The 18,355-nt window shown below is 35.4% G+C and overlaps 1 protein-coding gene across 3 annotated transcripts in view; it reads left to right on the forward strand.

Moving 5' to 3' along the window:
* Positions 1-18,355, forward strand: part of Dora (zinc finger SWIM domain-containing dorado) — a 729,579-nt gene that overhangs the window by 141,071 nt on the left and 570,153 nt on the right. For all 3 annotated transcript variants that reach the window (XM_090389614.1, XM_090389612.1, XM_090389613.1), the window contains exons 5-6: positions 4,542-4,649; positions 16,014-16,095. In XM_090389614.1, coding sequence (XP_090245740.1) covers positions 4,542-4,649; positions 16,014-16,095 — 190 coding nt within the window. The remainder of the gene's footprint in view (positions 1-4,541; positions 4,650-16,013; positions 16,096-18,355) is intronic.

Consider the following 18,355-nt stretch of genomic DNA (forward strand, 5'->3'; position numbering starts at 1 on the left):
TGAAAATGTAATAACATAAAATAAGAAAAAATAAATAAATATTAAGCTATCATTAGAGGTAGCAAAATGCACATCCTCCACATGATGCCCAGATATATCCGATAATTCCAAAATAAAACAAAATAAAATGTATGGCAAAAACAGTAGAGCGAAAATTAACATAAAAATAACGTAAAATAAACCAACAGGGAGAGGGAAGTAAAGGTAATAAGACATAAACAGTAGCCGAAAGTCCCCTATATAATTTAGCACTTTAAATCCAATTAATAAAACCGATATAAAATTTAAAATAATGCCAATTATATTATAATTTAGCGGTACCCCCCTTGTAAGGTACCAGTTCCGAAAAATGTGAAATATCACCAAAAAAGGGGTAATATATATATATGTATGTATGTATGTATGTATGTATGTGTATATATATATATATATATATATGTGTGTGTATGTATATATATATATATATATATGTATGTATCATCTACATATATATATATATATATATATATGTATGTATCATCTACATATATATATATATATATATATATGTATGTATCATCTACATATATATAATAAAGAATAATGGTATAAAGAGGCTAATTAATATAGGGGGGTAAAAGATGCCAGTACTAAAAAGAAGATAATATAGCTTATGGCTAAGGGACACTGCATTAGCAAAACGTACCCTACAGCCATAATGTGTGTATATATATATATAAATTTTTTTTTTATGATTCAACAGGGATTACCTTTATTTTGGATATAGGAAGCTTCTTTTCCAACTCTACTAGTCCAACTCGCTAATAATTCTCGAGGAAGGCAATATCAATTTTGCAAAATGTGGGACATCTTTCCCACTGTCAGAACCGTAGTGTTCAGACCGTGCGGTCTCAAAAATGAGCGCTCAAGACCTGTCTTCAAACACCATACCTCTGGCAGCAAGGAAACCATTACGTGGATTGGCATAAAATTAGATTTTTGAAGGTCTAAACTGCTTAATAAATATGGACCGATTATTTCTTTTGGTCCTTACTTGCAAGAACATTGCTGTCTTTTTCATAATTTCGGTGGATGACCTCTGATGATGACACTGAAATTGTAAAGGACACTGCAATGTTTTTTCATCTTGGTCGCTTTTTCACTTATCTTTATTGTAATTTCCGGTCCATTTCTTCCTCTTTTTCATACCATATATCGCTCCCAGTGTATACCGTACATTCATTAGATTTAATTCAATAAAATCTCTTTCTCGTGTTCTACTTACAACCCTACATATATTTTATATGTATATATATATACAGGGTGTTTCAGTTAAACGTTTCAGAACTTCTAAGAGGGGTAGGGTACATCCTGACAACTCGAAATCATATAGCAATGTGGGGTCGGAAATGCTTTCCTGAAGCGGTGTTGTACACAGAAGCACCATAAAGAAAAGAGACCGTAAGTGAGAAATCGTTTTAATAATACATGAAAAGAAGCAAAAGGTACATGGATTAAATAAGTGTTCGAAGTTTCTTCCACAGGCTACAATGCACGCCTCACATCTCCGACGCATGGACATCCGAACATTCTGGAATACTCCAGGCGAATTTCGAATTTCTTGAACAAGAACGCCAAGTTAGTAGGATGGATGATTACACGAACGCAGAGTTAGCCGATATGCATTTGGCGTATGGGGCTGCAAATTGTAGTGGGCCAGCCGCACAGCGTTTGTACGCGGAACGATATCCGACGAGGCGTATTCCCAGTCATAATTTCTTTGCAAGACTGCACCAGAGGTTAGCTGAGAGAGGTTCATTTGAAAGAGCTGACAGGGACAGGGTAAGAACAGCACGGACTCCAGCCGTCGAACAGAATGTGCTGCAGCATGTACAGGGGAATCCAAGAACGAGTACACGAAGTCTAGCAAACGCAGTCGGGGTTTCCCATTGCAGCGTCTGGAGGATTCTCTGAGAACAAGACATGCATCCGTTTCACGTGCAGCGTGTCCAGACACAGCAACCGGAGGATTATGCACCTCGTATTGCTTTCGCACAGTGGTACCTTGGAAAATGTGCTACAAATCCCCTTTTTCCTGCTGAAGTGTTGTTTTCCGATGAGGCATCCTTCACAAGGGAAGGAATTTTCAACACGCATAACGACCATATCTGGGCTGTTGAGAACCCGCATGCAATACGACGTCGTGCAGCACAGATTCGATTTTCGGTCAATGCATGGGCCGGTATTATGGGAGATCACCTCATCGGACCTTACCTGTTACCGTGTCGTCTAACCGGACCTATCTACTTGATCTTTCTGCAGCAAGTATTGCCACAACTTTTGAGAGATGAACAGATTTCTGCATCGACGCAACAGACAATGTGGTTCCAACACGATGGAGCCCCTGCCCATTATAGCGGAGATGTTCGTAACTACCTGGATGTCACATTTGGTCAACAGTGGATCGGACGTGGTGGTCCCGTGCGTTGGCCTGCTCGGCCACCTGACTTATCATGTCTTGATTTTTATTTCTGGGGTCATATGAAATCGCTAGTTTATGACACCCCTGTTGACAATGCTGAGGAGCTGGTTGCAAGAATCGCAGTAGCTGCCGAAGAAATTCGAAATTCGCCTGGAGTATTCCAGAATGTTCGGATGTCCATGCGTCGGAGATGTGAGGCGTGCATTGTAGCCCGTGGAAGAAACTTCGAACACTTACTTTAATCCATGTACCTTTTGCTTCTTTTCATGTATTATTAAAACGATTTCTCACGTACGGTCTCTTTTCTTTATGGTGCTTCTGTGTACAACACCGCTTCAGGAAAGCATTTCCGACCCCACATTGCTATATGATTTCGAGTTGTCAGGATGTATCCTACCCCTCTTAGAAGTTCTGAAACGTTTAACTGAAACACCCTGTATGTATATATATGTATATATATATATATATATATATGTATATATGTAGGGTTGAATTAATAAGTCATTCAAGTGTAAATCACACAAAATGCCAAAAGCTAATAGGCAAAGGATAGCAGAAATATGAGAAATTGTAGGTGTGAAAAAGAAAGAAAGAATGTGAATATCCTATATGTTATAATGAATTAAGTAAAATTATAGGCTGAATTGTAAAGCCAGTTAGAGAGGAGTGATCTGTAAAGTAAAAATGATTAAGTCAAAATGATTAAATTAACAAAAGTAATAGTAGCCAGCATTAGATATGGGTGGGCAAACTTAATCATTTTTACTTTACAGGCCACTCCTCTGGCTTTACAATTCAGCCTATAATTTTACTTAATTCATTATAACATATAGGATATTCACATTCTTTCTTTCTTTTTCACACCTACAATTTCTCATATTTCTGCTATCCTTTTTCTATTAGCTTTTTTGTAATTTACACTTCCATCTTCACACTTAACTGACTTATTATGAATGGGCCTTGAATGGGCATGCTGAATTCTGATGAATCCTTCCACTTGTTCAGATTACGAACCTAAGGGGGCATCAATTCGAATTAAGAAAAGACAGATGTAGAATAGATGTGCGGAAATTTGCCTTTAGCCAGCGGGTGGTTAATTGCTGGAACAAACTTCCATCTGTCGTTGTGGAAGTTGATGGGTTGAATAAATTTAAGGAGGAACTGGACAGGCATTTGGAGGGAATGGTGTGATTTTTTTTTTTTTTGGCTGATGCTGCATGAGCATCAGCCAAAAAAAAAAAAAAAACAAATGCCACTGCTGCTACTACTACTACTACTATTAATTCAACCCTACATATAAACTTTTGCATCCTTTACTGCTGCTTTGTGCACTCAGGTGCATTTGCCCTATCTTATTTATATATATTACTCCTAGGTGGTTATAATGTTTTGGCTCTTTGAATGTATTATAAATTAGCTTAATTTTTTGACATTTGATAAGAAATGGATTTGGCATAAGGAACAATCACACAAATAATTACTGGTAAAAAAGTACATGTGCTGGGTGTCTGTATGTCAGTTTACTGAGAAACAATTTGTACAATTTAAATCTTGAATTCAGTTTTGTGCCCATATTACTTTATTAATATTATATTTATATGATGTTATTTATTACATTTCAATTAATTCTTTGAAATTGTTTGGTAATTTACTTCTTGGCAAGTTGCCTCTCTTCTTAGTGAACTAACAAATGGCCCACTCTATATATATATGCATGCACACATAAAATTAGCCCTGATATATGTTATCTCATTAAATGAAAATATGTTCTCTTACATTTTTAATAGGTAGGAATAAATAGCATAAAACATGTTGTAATGAAATATAAATATAAAATAAAATAAATGAAATAAAAATTTGTTTGTCTGCATCTTTTTTATTATTTAGAATTTTTTTTCTTTTTTTTTTTTTGTAATTTTTTGTATTTAGGATTTTTTTTTTTTGTAATTTTTTTGTACTTATAATTTAGAATTTTTGTATTTAGATTGTTCCTAAATACAAAAATTCCTAAACACAAGTTATGTTAATTTTTAATTGCTTTAAAACATGAAAATAGTATATGAATATCATTTGTTTACAGCCAAATCAAGTTTGTCTTAGAGCACCCGTATCCGAATCCCTTTCGAGACTTCGCAAAGACCAGCTGCAAAAATTTGCTCAGTATTTGATCAGTGAGCTTCCCCAACAGGTTAGAAATATTTGTTTTTAGAATATACTTGTCTGATAAGTTTTCATTAGTTTTTTGGAAAATGAAGTTGGGGTATAATTTTGTGATATATGAGGTATATATTAATAACAACTTTTACCAATATAAATGTTCTTATCAGTAAAAGTTACAATATTCTGTATTGAGACTTGTAAGGTAGAATTCTGTATTTGATTTCATAGTGCTGAATCAGCAATTATCTTGGGTGTTGGTTTCTTTGGAGAGGAAAAAATAAATAAATAAAAATAATAATTGAAAAGCTGTTGTTACAGCAGTTATTTTCTCCACCTCCCTGTGGGATAAAAGTAGTGGTGGGCATAATTAAGAATGATAATCGAAATAATCGATTATATGCAAATTAGTTGATTATGAAATTGACAAGAAGGAAATGGAGGGGAAAAAAACACTTATCACTTCAATTATTCCATTCTGTGCAAAACTATATACAGTGTACATTGCTTATTGCAATCACAGATAATGTTTTCCTTTGTGTAATGTTACTGTGAAGTCCCAATCAGAGGCATACTAATAGATAGAAAAATCTACATTTATTTGTAATCAGTGATTCAGTTTGTTATTGCAGTGATTACATAAAATCCTGATTTTTTTTTTTTTTTTTTGTGAACTCTCTGATATGTTGTATATCTAGTTACTACTGTTGCTCTGTGCAATTTGTATGGTTGTCAGTGTCATTTGTCTGTTTAAGAAAGTACTGTATCTGTACTACCAGTCTACTATATTTTAGTAAGTATTAACCCTTTTCTAATTTTTGTTTTTAAGGTTTGGATGATTCTCCAGTTGACAATTTCTTTCTACTTCTTTCTCAAAGAAGTAAATTTTCTGCATCAATAAACAATGCTGTACAACTTCCTTCTTTCGTTGTTATTGTTATAGTTAAGCTGTCATGAAGTGACATTGCATCCAATGCAGGTGTCAGGTGACAACTTTAATACCTGTGTTATAAGCCACATTATAGTTGAAAACAATTTACAATTTTTTTGCTAGTTTTTTTAACATAAATACACTTTACTTAGTAAATAAATACTTTATTTACTAATGTTTTATGAGTATGGACTAAAAGACAAAGTATTAAGGTTATAATGCTGTTATAGAATACAGTAATACCCCGAAGTTACGCGATAGGTGGGTCCGACGAAAATTGCTTAAGTCGAATTCGTGTAAGTCGGAGTACAACTTTGCATATAAATACATATAAATTTTGTTTAATTGGGACCAAGGACTAACAAAAATACTAGTTTAGAAGAAAAATATTAATAAAATTGCAGTTCTTTATACATATTAATACAAAATATGTATTAAAAAAATAAATGACTTATGTAAAAAAGTTATTTCGATGTCGATGGCTTCATAAAATCTAACAAATTCGTCTGACGACACAGACTTCTTTTTTTCACGCAGAATTTCTTCGTAGCAAGCTAATAATTTTTTTCATTCCTTGCTTTGTAGCTATAACGCGTTCTTCGTTGGAGTCTATGTTTTCTAAAATTTTTAAGCCCTTTTCAATTGAGCTGAGACCTTCTGTCAAGTTTGCAATTGTCATGTGCTTTTCGCCGTTGCCTCATTTAGGTCTGTAGTATCATGCAATATCACATGGTCTTTCATTTCGCTCAAAGCGTTTCACAATTTCATATTTTTTCTCTATCGACAGAGGTGGACTGGCCATAAGCCTTACCGGGGAAACCCGGTGGGCCTGTGTGATTTTGGCCATAAACCATAGTATGAGGCCACTATAAATTTTCCCGGGTAAGAATTTTTGACCCAGTCCGCCTCTGTTTATCGATAATTGCTTTTCTTTTTCTGCAGTGTCTTCACCAGTACGCTTCCTTTTCACACCTTTTAAGAATTTTACTCATTTTTAGGGAATAAAACACAATTACAAAACGAGGAGGCACCCTTGATACGCATAAACAAAGCTTCGCGCACGTAGCAACTGAATAAACAAGACCATAAAGGCAGAGATACACTATTAACACCTCACATTTCTAGGGGTTACTACCACAAAACAATAAAAATCCAGCTGCGTTTCTGCTAGTGGAATCTGTTATAAACTGGTAGTAAACTCAATCTAATTGCCTACCGATAGCTGGAATTGTGTTGGTTTTTACGTTATTATGGTGAAATGTGTTTCCCCTAAAACAAATACATTTTCAGAATCTACTCTTCATTCCTATCGTGTTGCATTCGGTTGGGGTGATTCTGCGTTCGACTGCCATTTCTTGTAAACAGAAAGGCGAATCGTGCATATGCCAATTCGGTTCGTGTTATATTATAAGATATCGTTACCATATTTATAAATAGTGTATCATCGAATTCGTGTAGTGTAAACACGTGTTATACGAGGACTGACTATATACGGCTCGACCGATGCGATCCATTTCTCTCGTGAAAACGATGTAATTTCCGACAAATGTTGAGCACGAAATTTGAATGCACACATATAAATATGACAGTTGGAATACAAATTATTGTATATGTGTGCAGCTCATGTGCAGTAAAGTTGAATTTTGTTCATCTTTTGCTCTCTGCCGTCGCACCGTATATCGATAACATATGAAAAATGACCTTGAAGACAGTGGGCGGCAGTGTTGCCAAACGAAAAAATCAAGAACCGCGTAACTCCGAGTTCGCGTAAGTCGGGGTATTACTGTACATTTTATGCATTTTGAAATTTTCATATAATTTAGTTTACCAGAACTGACAACAGGGTTTTTTCAGTGCATAATTCTCAGTAGTGGTCAGATGCAATAAATGAAGATGTTCACTATCACTCTGGCATTCTAACCATGCCATCATCTAATTGATGTTTAAGCACTTTGTGTGTGTGCCCCGACCGGGCTAGCCAGGTGGGTAAAGTGCCTGCCTGGCAACCCAAAGGTCGCAGGTTTGAATCCCGCCTCGGGCTTGGATCAAAGTACTGCAAAAACTTTGGGGGGTGCATTATGGCCACAGAAGCCGATGCGCCAACAACCACCAAAAAAAAAAAATAAGCACTTTGTAATTTCTGGTGCTTTTTCCTTACATGAGCCATTCACATTATCTTCTGAGTCAATCCCTATGTCACTGGCATTCTGTTTGATGATTTTCTTCCCACAATTCACAGAGGCTACAATTTTTTCCTTGCTCAGATAATGTGCAGCTGTAGCTTCCTGATCCGCCACAGGCCAAGCAGCCAGGTCATTTTGCTCCAAGACTGCCACCAAGTATGTTACAAGTAGCCTTTGCTTCTTGTTCTGAAAGTGCTGCTAATTCAAGGTTATTAATTATTTTACAGTGCATTTTATCCAGCAGTTTTAAATTGCTTACTTTTTCCATTGCTAATCCATTATTCATTGAAATTTCTTTCAGTATTAATGTTTTCAGAAATCCTAGAACTTGAATTTCTTAGTTCACAACACCTTCAAGTAGCTCACCATGATAGTAGGCTTTGAATGCGTGAATAATGCCCTAATCCACAAGCTGAATTAGTGAAGTTGTGTTCCTTGGCAGAAATGTGACTCTGATCTTGCCATCTTTTGATTTCAGGACATCAGCTGAAGGATGAGCTGGGCAGTGGAGCTTTTTCTTAAAAATTTTTTTGACAGCAAGTGGTGTTTCACTGTTGGTACAAACTCACTTTGAACGTGAGTTTGTCCAAAACTTTGCCAATGGATTCTCAGCAGATACTACCACCCCCACCATCCCTGTGTGGTGGTATCTGCAGAGAATAAGTAATGTTAGTCTTCTCCATTGGTGAAGCATTGCTTATTGGAGGTAATGCAATATCAGGGCAACTTGTTGTGAAGGCATTCACATATGAGATACAGTAAAATCTCGTTAATACAAACTCTGTTTATACAAAGTACTCATTTATATGAAGCACATACCATTCCCCTGTGAAAGGATAGGCTTTTCTATGTAAATATATTCGTTTATTACAAAATTCGGTTAATATGTATTACAAAGTTGTTTTTCACCCTGTGAGAAATAAATATTGTCATTTTGTAGGTTTAATACAAATCTTGGCAGAGCGATCCGATTAGGGAGCTATGTGCCCCCAGCCACTTGGCTCCCTACTTCCCGAAAGATGGCACTGATTTGTTAGAAATTAGTTTTGTGTAAACAAAAGCAGTTTATAGTAGCTATAATGTCAAGTGCACTCTGAAAAACATCTTTCTGAAGGATGAGTTGTTAAATTAACAAAAAGAATAAAAAGTTTTTCTAAGTTGTTTATATGCACTCCCTCGCTCTCCGCGGGAATAAGGTCAGTTGTAATTGTTGTAATTCAAAGAGTCTTTTGCTATTGTATACAGCAATCTACCTTATGTGCCAATTTTTCTGAGCTGATGTCTTTTGATATTGTATACAGCAATCTATTTTATGTGCCATTTTTTCTGAGCTGATGTCTTTTGCAGAACTTGTCTTTTGTTTATATTAAATCTTGTCTAGCAGTGTTATGGTGACAAAACATAGATGGACAGAATTAAGCCTGGAAATTAAACTAAAAATTATACGAGAGGCTGATAGGATGGAAAGAAGCAAAACGGACATTGCAAAGGAATACAACATCCCTTTACCTACTTTATCTACAGTACTGAAAAACCAAAAAAGACTTGAAGTGTGTGACACTGGAGCAGCGATGAAAAACAGGAAATGAATTCGTGGTGCAAAACATGAGGAGCTTGAAACAAAACTTTTCAAGTGGTACCAACAAATGTGTGCATCTAATTTGCCAATATCAAGTCTGAATTTGTAAGAAAAGGAAAATTATATAGCTCAGCAACATGGGATTAGCGACTTCAAATGCAGCAGTGGCTGGCTCCAAAGATTTAAAGCCAGGAATAACTTGGTTTCCAAAAATTTTTGCGGTGAGTTTGGATTAGTTGACAAAGAAAAGGCTACTGACTGGTTGTGTTCTGTACGGTCCATCCTTGAAAAATATGAGGCAAAGGATATTTTTAATCTTGATGAGACAGATTTATTTTATAATTTGCTGCCAAACAAAACATTTGCTGTTCGAGGAGAGTTTTGTCATGGTGGAAAATTAAGTAAACAAAGACTCACTGTTCTGTTATGCTGCAATTCAGATGGCAGTACAAAACTACGCCCACTTGCACTTCAAGGTAAGTTTTCTAAGCCAAGATGTTTTAAAGTAGTTAACCAACTTCCCTGCGATTATGAGGCCAATTATGGTCAGAATTTTTCAGTCTTGGTTATCAAAATTGGACAGAAGAATGGCTTCAGAAAAAAGAAACATTTTGATGATTCTAGACCATTGTACAGCACATTCTGCCGAGACAGTTAAGTTGACAAATATACGGCTGTTGATTTTAACCCCAATACCATCAGTTTAATGCAACCACTGGATCAAGGCATTATTTATAACCTCAAGAGAGCATATAGAGCCTGCCTGATAAGGTACTTGATCTGCAACATAGGAGGGAACAATTTGCAGCCAAATTGGAATGTCTTGGATGCTATCCATAATCTTGTAATTGCTTGGGAAAGTATTACATCAAGTGTGGCAGGTGGGCAGGAGCAGCAGTGCGTAGCACACACTTCTTGATTAGACCGGGGTTCAAGCCTGTGACCACTAAATACAGAGGATGTGGAAAGGTCAGGAATGACCACCACATATCGCCGGAGCAATATGGCCAATCCATGCTGCGTCGGTGTCACGCATGCATCGCGTCTCATGGTGGAACCTTCGAGCATCTGTTGTAACATCATGAAATGCATCCATCTCGTACTCCATTGTTAATATTATGTCAAATAAATGTTTGCCACTAATTACTGTCTTGTGTCATTTCTGCTTCTTGTGCCTTTGCTACTACTTTCCCCGTAACATTTCCAGTTTTGGGTTCCTATGCGATTCACATTCCTTTAGATGTTACCCTACCTCCCCCAAACGTTTGTACCAATAACAATATTTTTGAGACACCCTGTATACAGTATGTACCAAAAAAAAAAAAAAACAACAACAAAAAAAAAAAAAAAAAACTGTAAAATTTTGATACTTTTGGAGGACCTCGTTATTACAAAACGTGAAAATTTAGGTCCCTTGAACTTTGTATTAATGAGATTCCACTGTATATAAAAAACAGGACATCAGCTGAAGGATGAGCTGGGCAGTGATGGAGCTCTTTCTTAATTTTTTTTGAAAGCAAGTGGTGTTTCACTGTTGGTACAAACTCACTTTCAAAGTGAGTTTGTACCAACACTCCACCAATGGATTCTCGGCAGATACTACCATCCCACCACCCCTGTGTGGTTGTATCCACAGAGCATAAGTAACGTTGGTCTTCTCCATTGGCAAAGCGTTGCTTATTGGAGGTAGCACAATATCAGGGCAACTCGTTGTGAAGCATCACAATATGAGATATATCAAAAACGATTATGAACTAGAATGATGCTTGGCACTAACTTGTTTGATTACCATAACTTGTTCGATTACCATATACTATTATAAATGTTTGTTGTTTAATATTTTTTAATATTTAAAATAAATAATTTCTATGCTTAAAAAACGTATTAAGTGGGAAAATGTCATTATAATAATACACTGTATTCTTTATCACAAATTTCTTATGCTGGAAAACCTTTTACTCGGGAAACTTCTTATGTGGGAAAATAATACATTACAACGTATAGAAATGAAATTGGGACTTAAGAAACCAAACCTAATACAGGGGAAAACTTCTTATGCAGGAATTTCTTATCTGGGTTGTACTCTCTATATGCATTTGTCATACCTTATTTATTCTTTTTTTTTTTTTTTTTTTTTTTTCCCCATCAACTCTTTGACTTTAAATAACATTTAATTAATAGATACTAGCAGAAGCATTAATATATACTAGCAAAATAAGTGAGTGCAGCAAGCAGGAGGTAAAGCCTCCTGCTTGATACGCTCACTTCTTTTAAAGAACGTAAGATTTTAAGGGGGTGTAATAAAATGAATATTTCATTTTGTTATATTTTTTTTATTAATAAAATTTATTAATGAAGAGTAAATTGCACTACAACAGCTGTATGGCCTTACATGTGGAAATTACAACTTTGTTTACAATATTATATCCAATTGTCAAATATATACATAAATAAAAAATATATTAAAATATATAATATAAAAATAAAATATTATATTGATTAAAATTGCTTAGGTAGTCGAGTATTTGAACAAAGTTGGTAGATGGCTAGTGTGCTTAACTTTCCTGTAATTCACATTTTAAATTATCTTTGTGAGTTGATGTATTTTTCATTTATTGATTCTAATCCACATTTCTTAGAAGATGGTATCAGTCTGACTTGTTAAGAATTAATTTAAACATTTAAATTAATTCTTAATCATCTTGGAATTACTAGCAATTATTCATATCCTCCTAATTGAAATGAATAAATAAACAAATACATTTATTTGTAAATAAGCCATTTTATGAGTGAAATCAATAATGATCAAGGCACTAGTAGTTCTCATTCCTTGTCTTGCAGATGCCTACAGACCCACGTATAATTTTTTTCGGCATATTTGTTTTCAGTAATCTAACTCTGAGATGTATCACAGTAAGTGTTTTTTGTAAATTAGTAGTAGTAGTAGTAGTAATAGAAGCATGTGATGCAAGAAAGTAAGCATATGAGCTTATGTAGCATCAGCCAAAAAAAAAAAAAATTCACACAACCATTTTCCATTCCCTCTAAAAGTTTGTCCGGTTCCTCCTTGAATTTATTTAAACTATCAACTTCCACAATGAAAGATGGAAGTTTGTTCCAGCAATTAACCACCCGCTGACTAAAGGCAAATTTCTGCACATCTATTCTGCAACTGTCTTTCCTCAATTTAAATTTATGCCCCCTTAGTTCATAATCTGAGCAAGTGGAAGAATTCCATCAGAATTCATTGTGTTCAACCCATTCGGGGCTTTATATACATCAGTCAGATCACCTTGCAGGTGCCCAGTCTCCAGCCACTGCAATTTGCAGAACTTAAGTCTCTCTTGGTAAGAGGACCCCTTCGTTCTCCTCACCAATCTTGTTACCCTTCTCTGTACATGCTCAAGCAAATCTACATCCTTCCTAAAATGAGGCTTAAAAACCTGTACGCAGTACTCAAGGCATGGCCTGCCCATTGCCTTATACAAAAGGATAATCACCTCCTTTTCCCTGCTAGCAAAATTCCTATATATCATTGACAAAACCCCATGACCTGCTCTGGCAGCCTGTCTGCATTGCTCAGAAAACTTCATATCTGTGTGCACTCAGATATGAAGAATTACTCAGAATTAATCCCAGGTCTTTTTGATTTTCTACCATCCTAAGTGTAGCAACATGCAGTTCGTACGTTCTTCTGGGGTTACTTTTACCCATAAGTACTACTTTACATTTGTCAATGTTAAACTTCAGTTGCCACTTCTCAGTCCATCTGCCGAAATTTTCTAGAACTTGTTGCAGTAGCACATTGCCATTACTTATATTTATCATTTATCATTACGTATATATATCATTGATAAATATACAAAACAACAGTGGACCCAACACCGAACCCTGTGGGACTCCACTAATAACATTAGTCCACGAAGAGCAGCGTCCATTTATTACCACTCCCACTTGACCACCCTTTTATCCATTGTAGCAACTTACCTTTAATACCATTCTGCTCCAATTTGCCACTATAGCCAGTGTAGCTTATGCACCATTAAACATTCATCGCGCGTGCACACACACACACACACACACACACACACACACACACACACACACACACACACACACACACACACACACACACGCTCCAATTTATACAGAAGTCTTCCATGCGCAACAGTGTCAAAAGCTTTCCTGAAATCCAAGTACATTAGCATTAGCATTAGTAGAGGCATTTGATGCAAGAAAGCAAGCTTATACAGCATCAGCCAAAAAAAAAAATAATAATAATAAATAAATAAATAAAAAATGACCACTTCCACTTCACCCCTCTGTTCGTTCGAAATACCTGTCCAGCTGAGCCTTAAACTTATTTAGGCTATCAACTTCCACAACAAGGGATGGAAGTCTATTCCACCAACCAACCACCCACTGGCTAAAGGCAAATTTCCTCATGTCTATCCTACATCTGTCTTTTCTCAATTTGTATTTATGCCCTCTCAGGTGATTATTCTGAGTAAGAGGAAGAATCCCATCAGCATTGAGCATGCTCAAACCATTCAAGGCTTTATACACCTCTATCAGATCACCTCGCTGGTGCCTAGTCCCCAGACACTGTAATTTGCAAAACTTAAGCCTTTCTTCGTAAGAGCACCCCCTTGTTCCATTCACTAATCTTGTTGCCCTTGATATGATATCAAAATTAATTTTTGTCCAGTTCCTTTGTAACCACATCATAGTATCCAATCAAATTTGTCAGATAAGACTTTTCCTTAGCAAACCCATGCTGTGTCTGCATTATTGCTGCAGTCTTGTCTAGATGATTCTGCAATGCATCATTAACCAGTGACTATTATTTTCCCCGGAACAGAAGTTAAACTAACTGGTCTGTAATTACACATGTCACCCTTCGATCTACCTTTGTGAATTGGGGATATATTTGCACATCTCCAGACTGTGGCGACTTCCTTTGAGTGATCTCATAATTATGGTTAATGGTTTGCTTATTTCCTTTGCCACCTCCTTTAATATAATTGCATAGATTCCACCACCCCAGGTACCTTTCTTATGTTTAACTTTAACAATTTCTCCTCCACTTTGCTCTCAGTTATTACATTACAAAGTTTAACATTGACAAATGCAAGGTACTGCATATGGGTAGCAGTAACCCCAAAGTAACTTATCAACTGAGTGGTACTACACTCAGAGTAGTGGAGAATGAAAAATACCTGGGGGTAATTGTGTAGTCAGACATGAAATTCTCTGAGCAGTGCAGACTTGCTGCCTGGATAGCTCATGGGATTTTGTCAATGATATATACAGAAACTTTGCTAGCAGGGATGGGATAAGGAGGTGGTTATGCCTTTGTATAAGGCCATGGTTAGGCTGCATGTTGAGTACTGTATACAGATCTGGTGGCCTTACTTTAGGAAGTATGGAGATCTGCTGGAATGGATGCAAAGAAGGGCAACTAGACTTGTGAAGGCAACAAAATTGGGTTCTTACCTAGAAAGGCTTCAGTTCTGCAAATTGCAGCATCTGAAAATTAGGTACATGTGGGAAGATCTGATTGAGGTGTTTAAAGTCTTGAATGGATTGAGCAGGCTGAATGTTAATGGTATTCTTCCACTTACTGAGACTGCACACATGAGGGCACATAAATTCAAGTTGTGGTTGGATGGTTGCAGGATAGATGTGTGGAAATTTGCATTCAGCCAGCGGGTGGTTGGGTGTTGGAACATTTCTATCAGTTGTTGTGGAAGTGGATGGGCTGAATAAATTCAAGGGAGAACTAGACAAATTCTTGGAAGGTATGGATCGGTGAACTGTTTTTTTTTGGCTGATGCTGTATAAGCTTGCTTTCTTGCATCATTTGCAATTTCTACTACTACCCCATAAAAAGATTCTGAGAGAGAGAGAGAGAGAGAGAGAGAGAGAGAGAGAGAGAGAGAGATCAAGTCAATGAAAGAATGGCTGTATATAGATAATATCCAACTGGACCATGAGATTAAGTCTTATAAGAGAGGTTCTAAGAAATTGGTTACTATGAAAGAAAGCTCCCTTTTTTATTATCCAGATTCCTCTTAGTTAGGAGAAATTCTTAAGCAATGTAAAAATAGTATTGGCTTCAGTGCAGCCACCAACAAACATAGTCCTTTGTTTCCATATCTGAAAGGTTACAAAGCTTATTGGAGTATTGCAGCATGTTAAACTCAGAATTAATCAATAATTTTATTTCTTAAAGAGAAATTAGTTGTAACAGCACCTTAAGACACATAATTCTCCACCAAAACTAAATATAAACACAAGGAGCAACATTCACCTAGGCTGCCAGACACTAGGTAGTACAGTGCATTCCACTCGCTTATTATGTGAAGCATCACTAAACTTCTTGTATAAAGTCTATATAGATAATATCTCCATTTTGTAATAATTGAATTAATGACTTGCTGAATTAAATGGATTAAAATTAATCTATTTAATTTAAAATATTATTATGTATGACTTATTAATTACTTATAGTTACTGTAATGTATTAGTTATAGACACTGAATTTTATTTTGTTGGATAAAATAAAAAATTTGTATTAATAAAAAAAAAAAAATTTAAATCCAAAGCATTGATATATAAGAAGAAATTTTTGCATATTCTGGTATTTTAGGAAAATTTGTTATTAAAATATTTTTGAAATATATGTAACATTTGTTTCAGATTCTTCCAACAGCCCAACGATTGTTGGATGAGCTACTGTCCAGTCAGCAAACAAAGATTAATACAGTATGTGGAGCTCCAGGTATAAAAAACATAAAAAAATATATATATATATATATTTGTATTTTTTTTTTACAGTAATTGGTTCTTACATAAAAGTCCACCCTTTGTTTCTCCAAAAAGAATCTCTTGCCATCATTGAATGTATACAAAGACATTAATATCTATTGAAATTTTTGCTGTCCTTTATAATTTTACTTATTTTTGAAGCATATAAGCGCAATTGTTGTGATATTTCACACATTTATTGTATAAAGTAGATATTGTGTCTAATAATTGAAAGCTTATTAGTGTCAACTATGTGAGATGCAAGAAAAATTATAATAATCTGAATAGTAAGTGGAATTAGAGAGAAAGATAAAAGCTGTGACATGTTTCTGTACATGTCTAAGCATATTGAATGGTATCATCCAATAATACTCTAATTGTAATTGAATAATAATTTTAGTCGGGTTGATTTCATCAATTTAGTTTGATTACATTAGGATGTAGAATTTTTTGCTGTATTGCTCCCTGATATTTTTAGATAAAACTTTCTGGTTACAATTAAAAAAAAAATAATAATAATAATAATTACTGTCAACTGAGGATAACCTTTAATTTGGAGGACAAATGGGCACAACAAATGCAGTGACAGAGATAGAGCATTCGGTCCTATGTCTTAATTTGTTAACTGTAAGACATACGACTGAATAAAAGTGTTTCAGTAGACAGCTTGAGAATATATATATTTATATAAATGCTGATATATAATATTCTATATATATTCTCAGAATTGAGAATATCTGTTAGCATTTAGTATCCCAGGACACTAAACATTTGAAGGAAATTCTGGAGGAGGATTTTGAAGGAGGAATTTCAAGATCTGCAACTGAAAATGATATATTAGGTTCATTATTAAAAAAAAAGCAAGGATGAAGGCAATGTAAACATTTTTAAAAACTTCCAAAGTTGTCGGCCTTTTTCTCACTATTTTTATGATAAGATTTATAACTATTGTTTATATAACAGGCAAATACATGAAAGCAAGAATAAAAGCCAATTTACTGGCATTGTGCTCTCATGTTGTGAAGTGGGATATTACTGACCTGTTTGTGAGTCCTCATGGAAAAAGCAATATATGGGCTGTTAGGATTATTAAGGATAAAAACAGGTACACATATTCATGTTTGTAAACTAATTTTTTTTTTTTTTTTTTTTTTGATAGTTGTTGGCGCATAGGTTTCTGTGGCCATAATGCACCTTCCAAGGTTTTTGCAGTACTTTGATCCAAGCCCGAGGCGGGAATCGAACCCGCGACCTTTGGGTTGCTAGGCAGGCACTTTACCCACCTGGCTAGCCTGGTCAGCTGTAAACTAATGTTATAACATTTAATAAATATATTTGAAGTATTGTCATCAGATGTGGGCATTGTATCCCTACAATTGCATTAGAAACATGCAATTTCAATAATCACAAAATAAATATGTTTTCAACCAGTTCTGTCCCTGGGCATTCCTTAATATTAATCTTTTTAGCAACAGAGGTTGACTCGTCGATGGTAAATTCTTCTGTCTAGTATTGGTGGTATAAAGTGAATTTGCAACTCAAATATTTGAGAATGTACAACAGAATTGGTAATTAGGTCATCCACTGGAATAGTCTGTCAAGAATAACATTAACTGTATTACTCCAATCAGTATTCTCCAGAAATCTTCCTTCGCAGTCCTGTATACATCTAAAGAATGAATCTTTTTACAAGCTACTTTATAAATAAGACCCCAAGGATTGTCATTACCTGCACTGTGAACAAACTCCTTCCATGTTTCCTGCTTCTGTGTGGCAATAACCTTAACGTAATGTTTGAGTGAAATATATTGAGAGTAAAAATAAGCTACTTCATCAAAATGCCAATTCCTACGTTGACACTGATATTTTCGATGGGCTTGATGTACCTTTTTCCTTAAAGAAGATAATTCTGAGGTCTACCAGGGACAGGTCTTTAAACTAATCTTTTTCTTGCTAGCCGATTTGTATGAGGCCTTAAGTAATGACTGGTGTAATAAGGTAGCAATTTCAGTAGCCATAAAAGAGTGAAGAGATGAAAAGTCTTGTTTGGGGAAATCTGGACAATTGGAGGAGTCAAATAATTCCCAGTTTATGTGATTTATGGAAAATCTGACTAAGGCTGGTTGTAGTAAAACTTGATCTCCAGGTTTAGAAAAATCAGTAATGACAAAAAATAGAACCCAACGATCACTTGTTGTCCAATCAGTAATCACCACCCAATCACTAACAACTGC

This window comes from Mastigoproctus giganteus, chromosome 2 (genome assembly GCF_048544385.1).
Source record: "Mastigoproctus giganteus isolate SK-2022 chromosome 2, ASM4854438v1, whole genome shotgun sequence".
Taxonomy (NCBI): Eukaryota; Metazoa; Arthropoda; class Arachnida; order Uropygi; family Thelyphonidae; genus Mastigoproctus; species Mastigoproctus giganteus.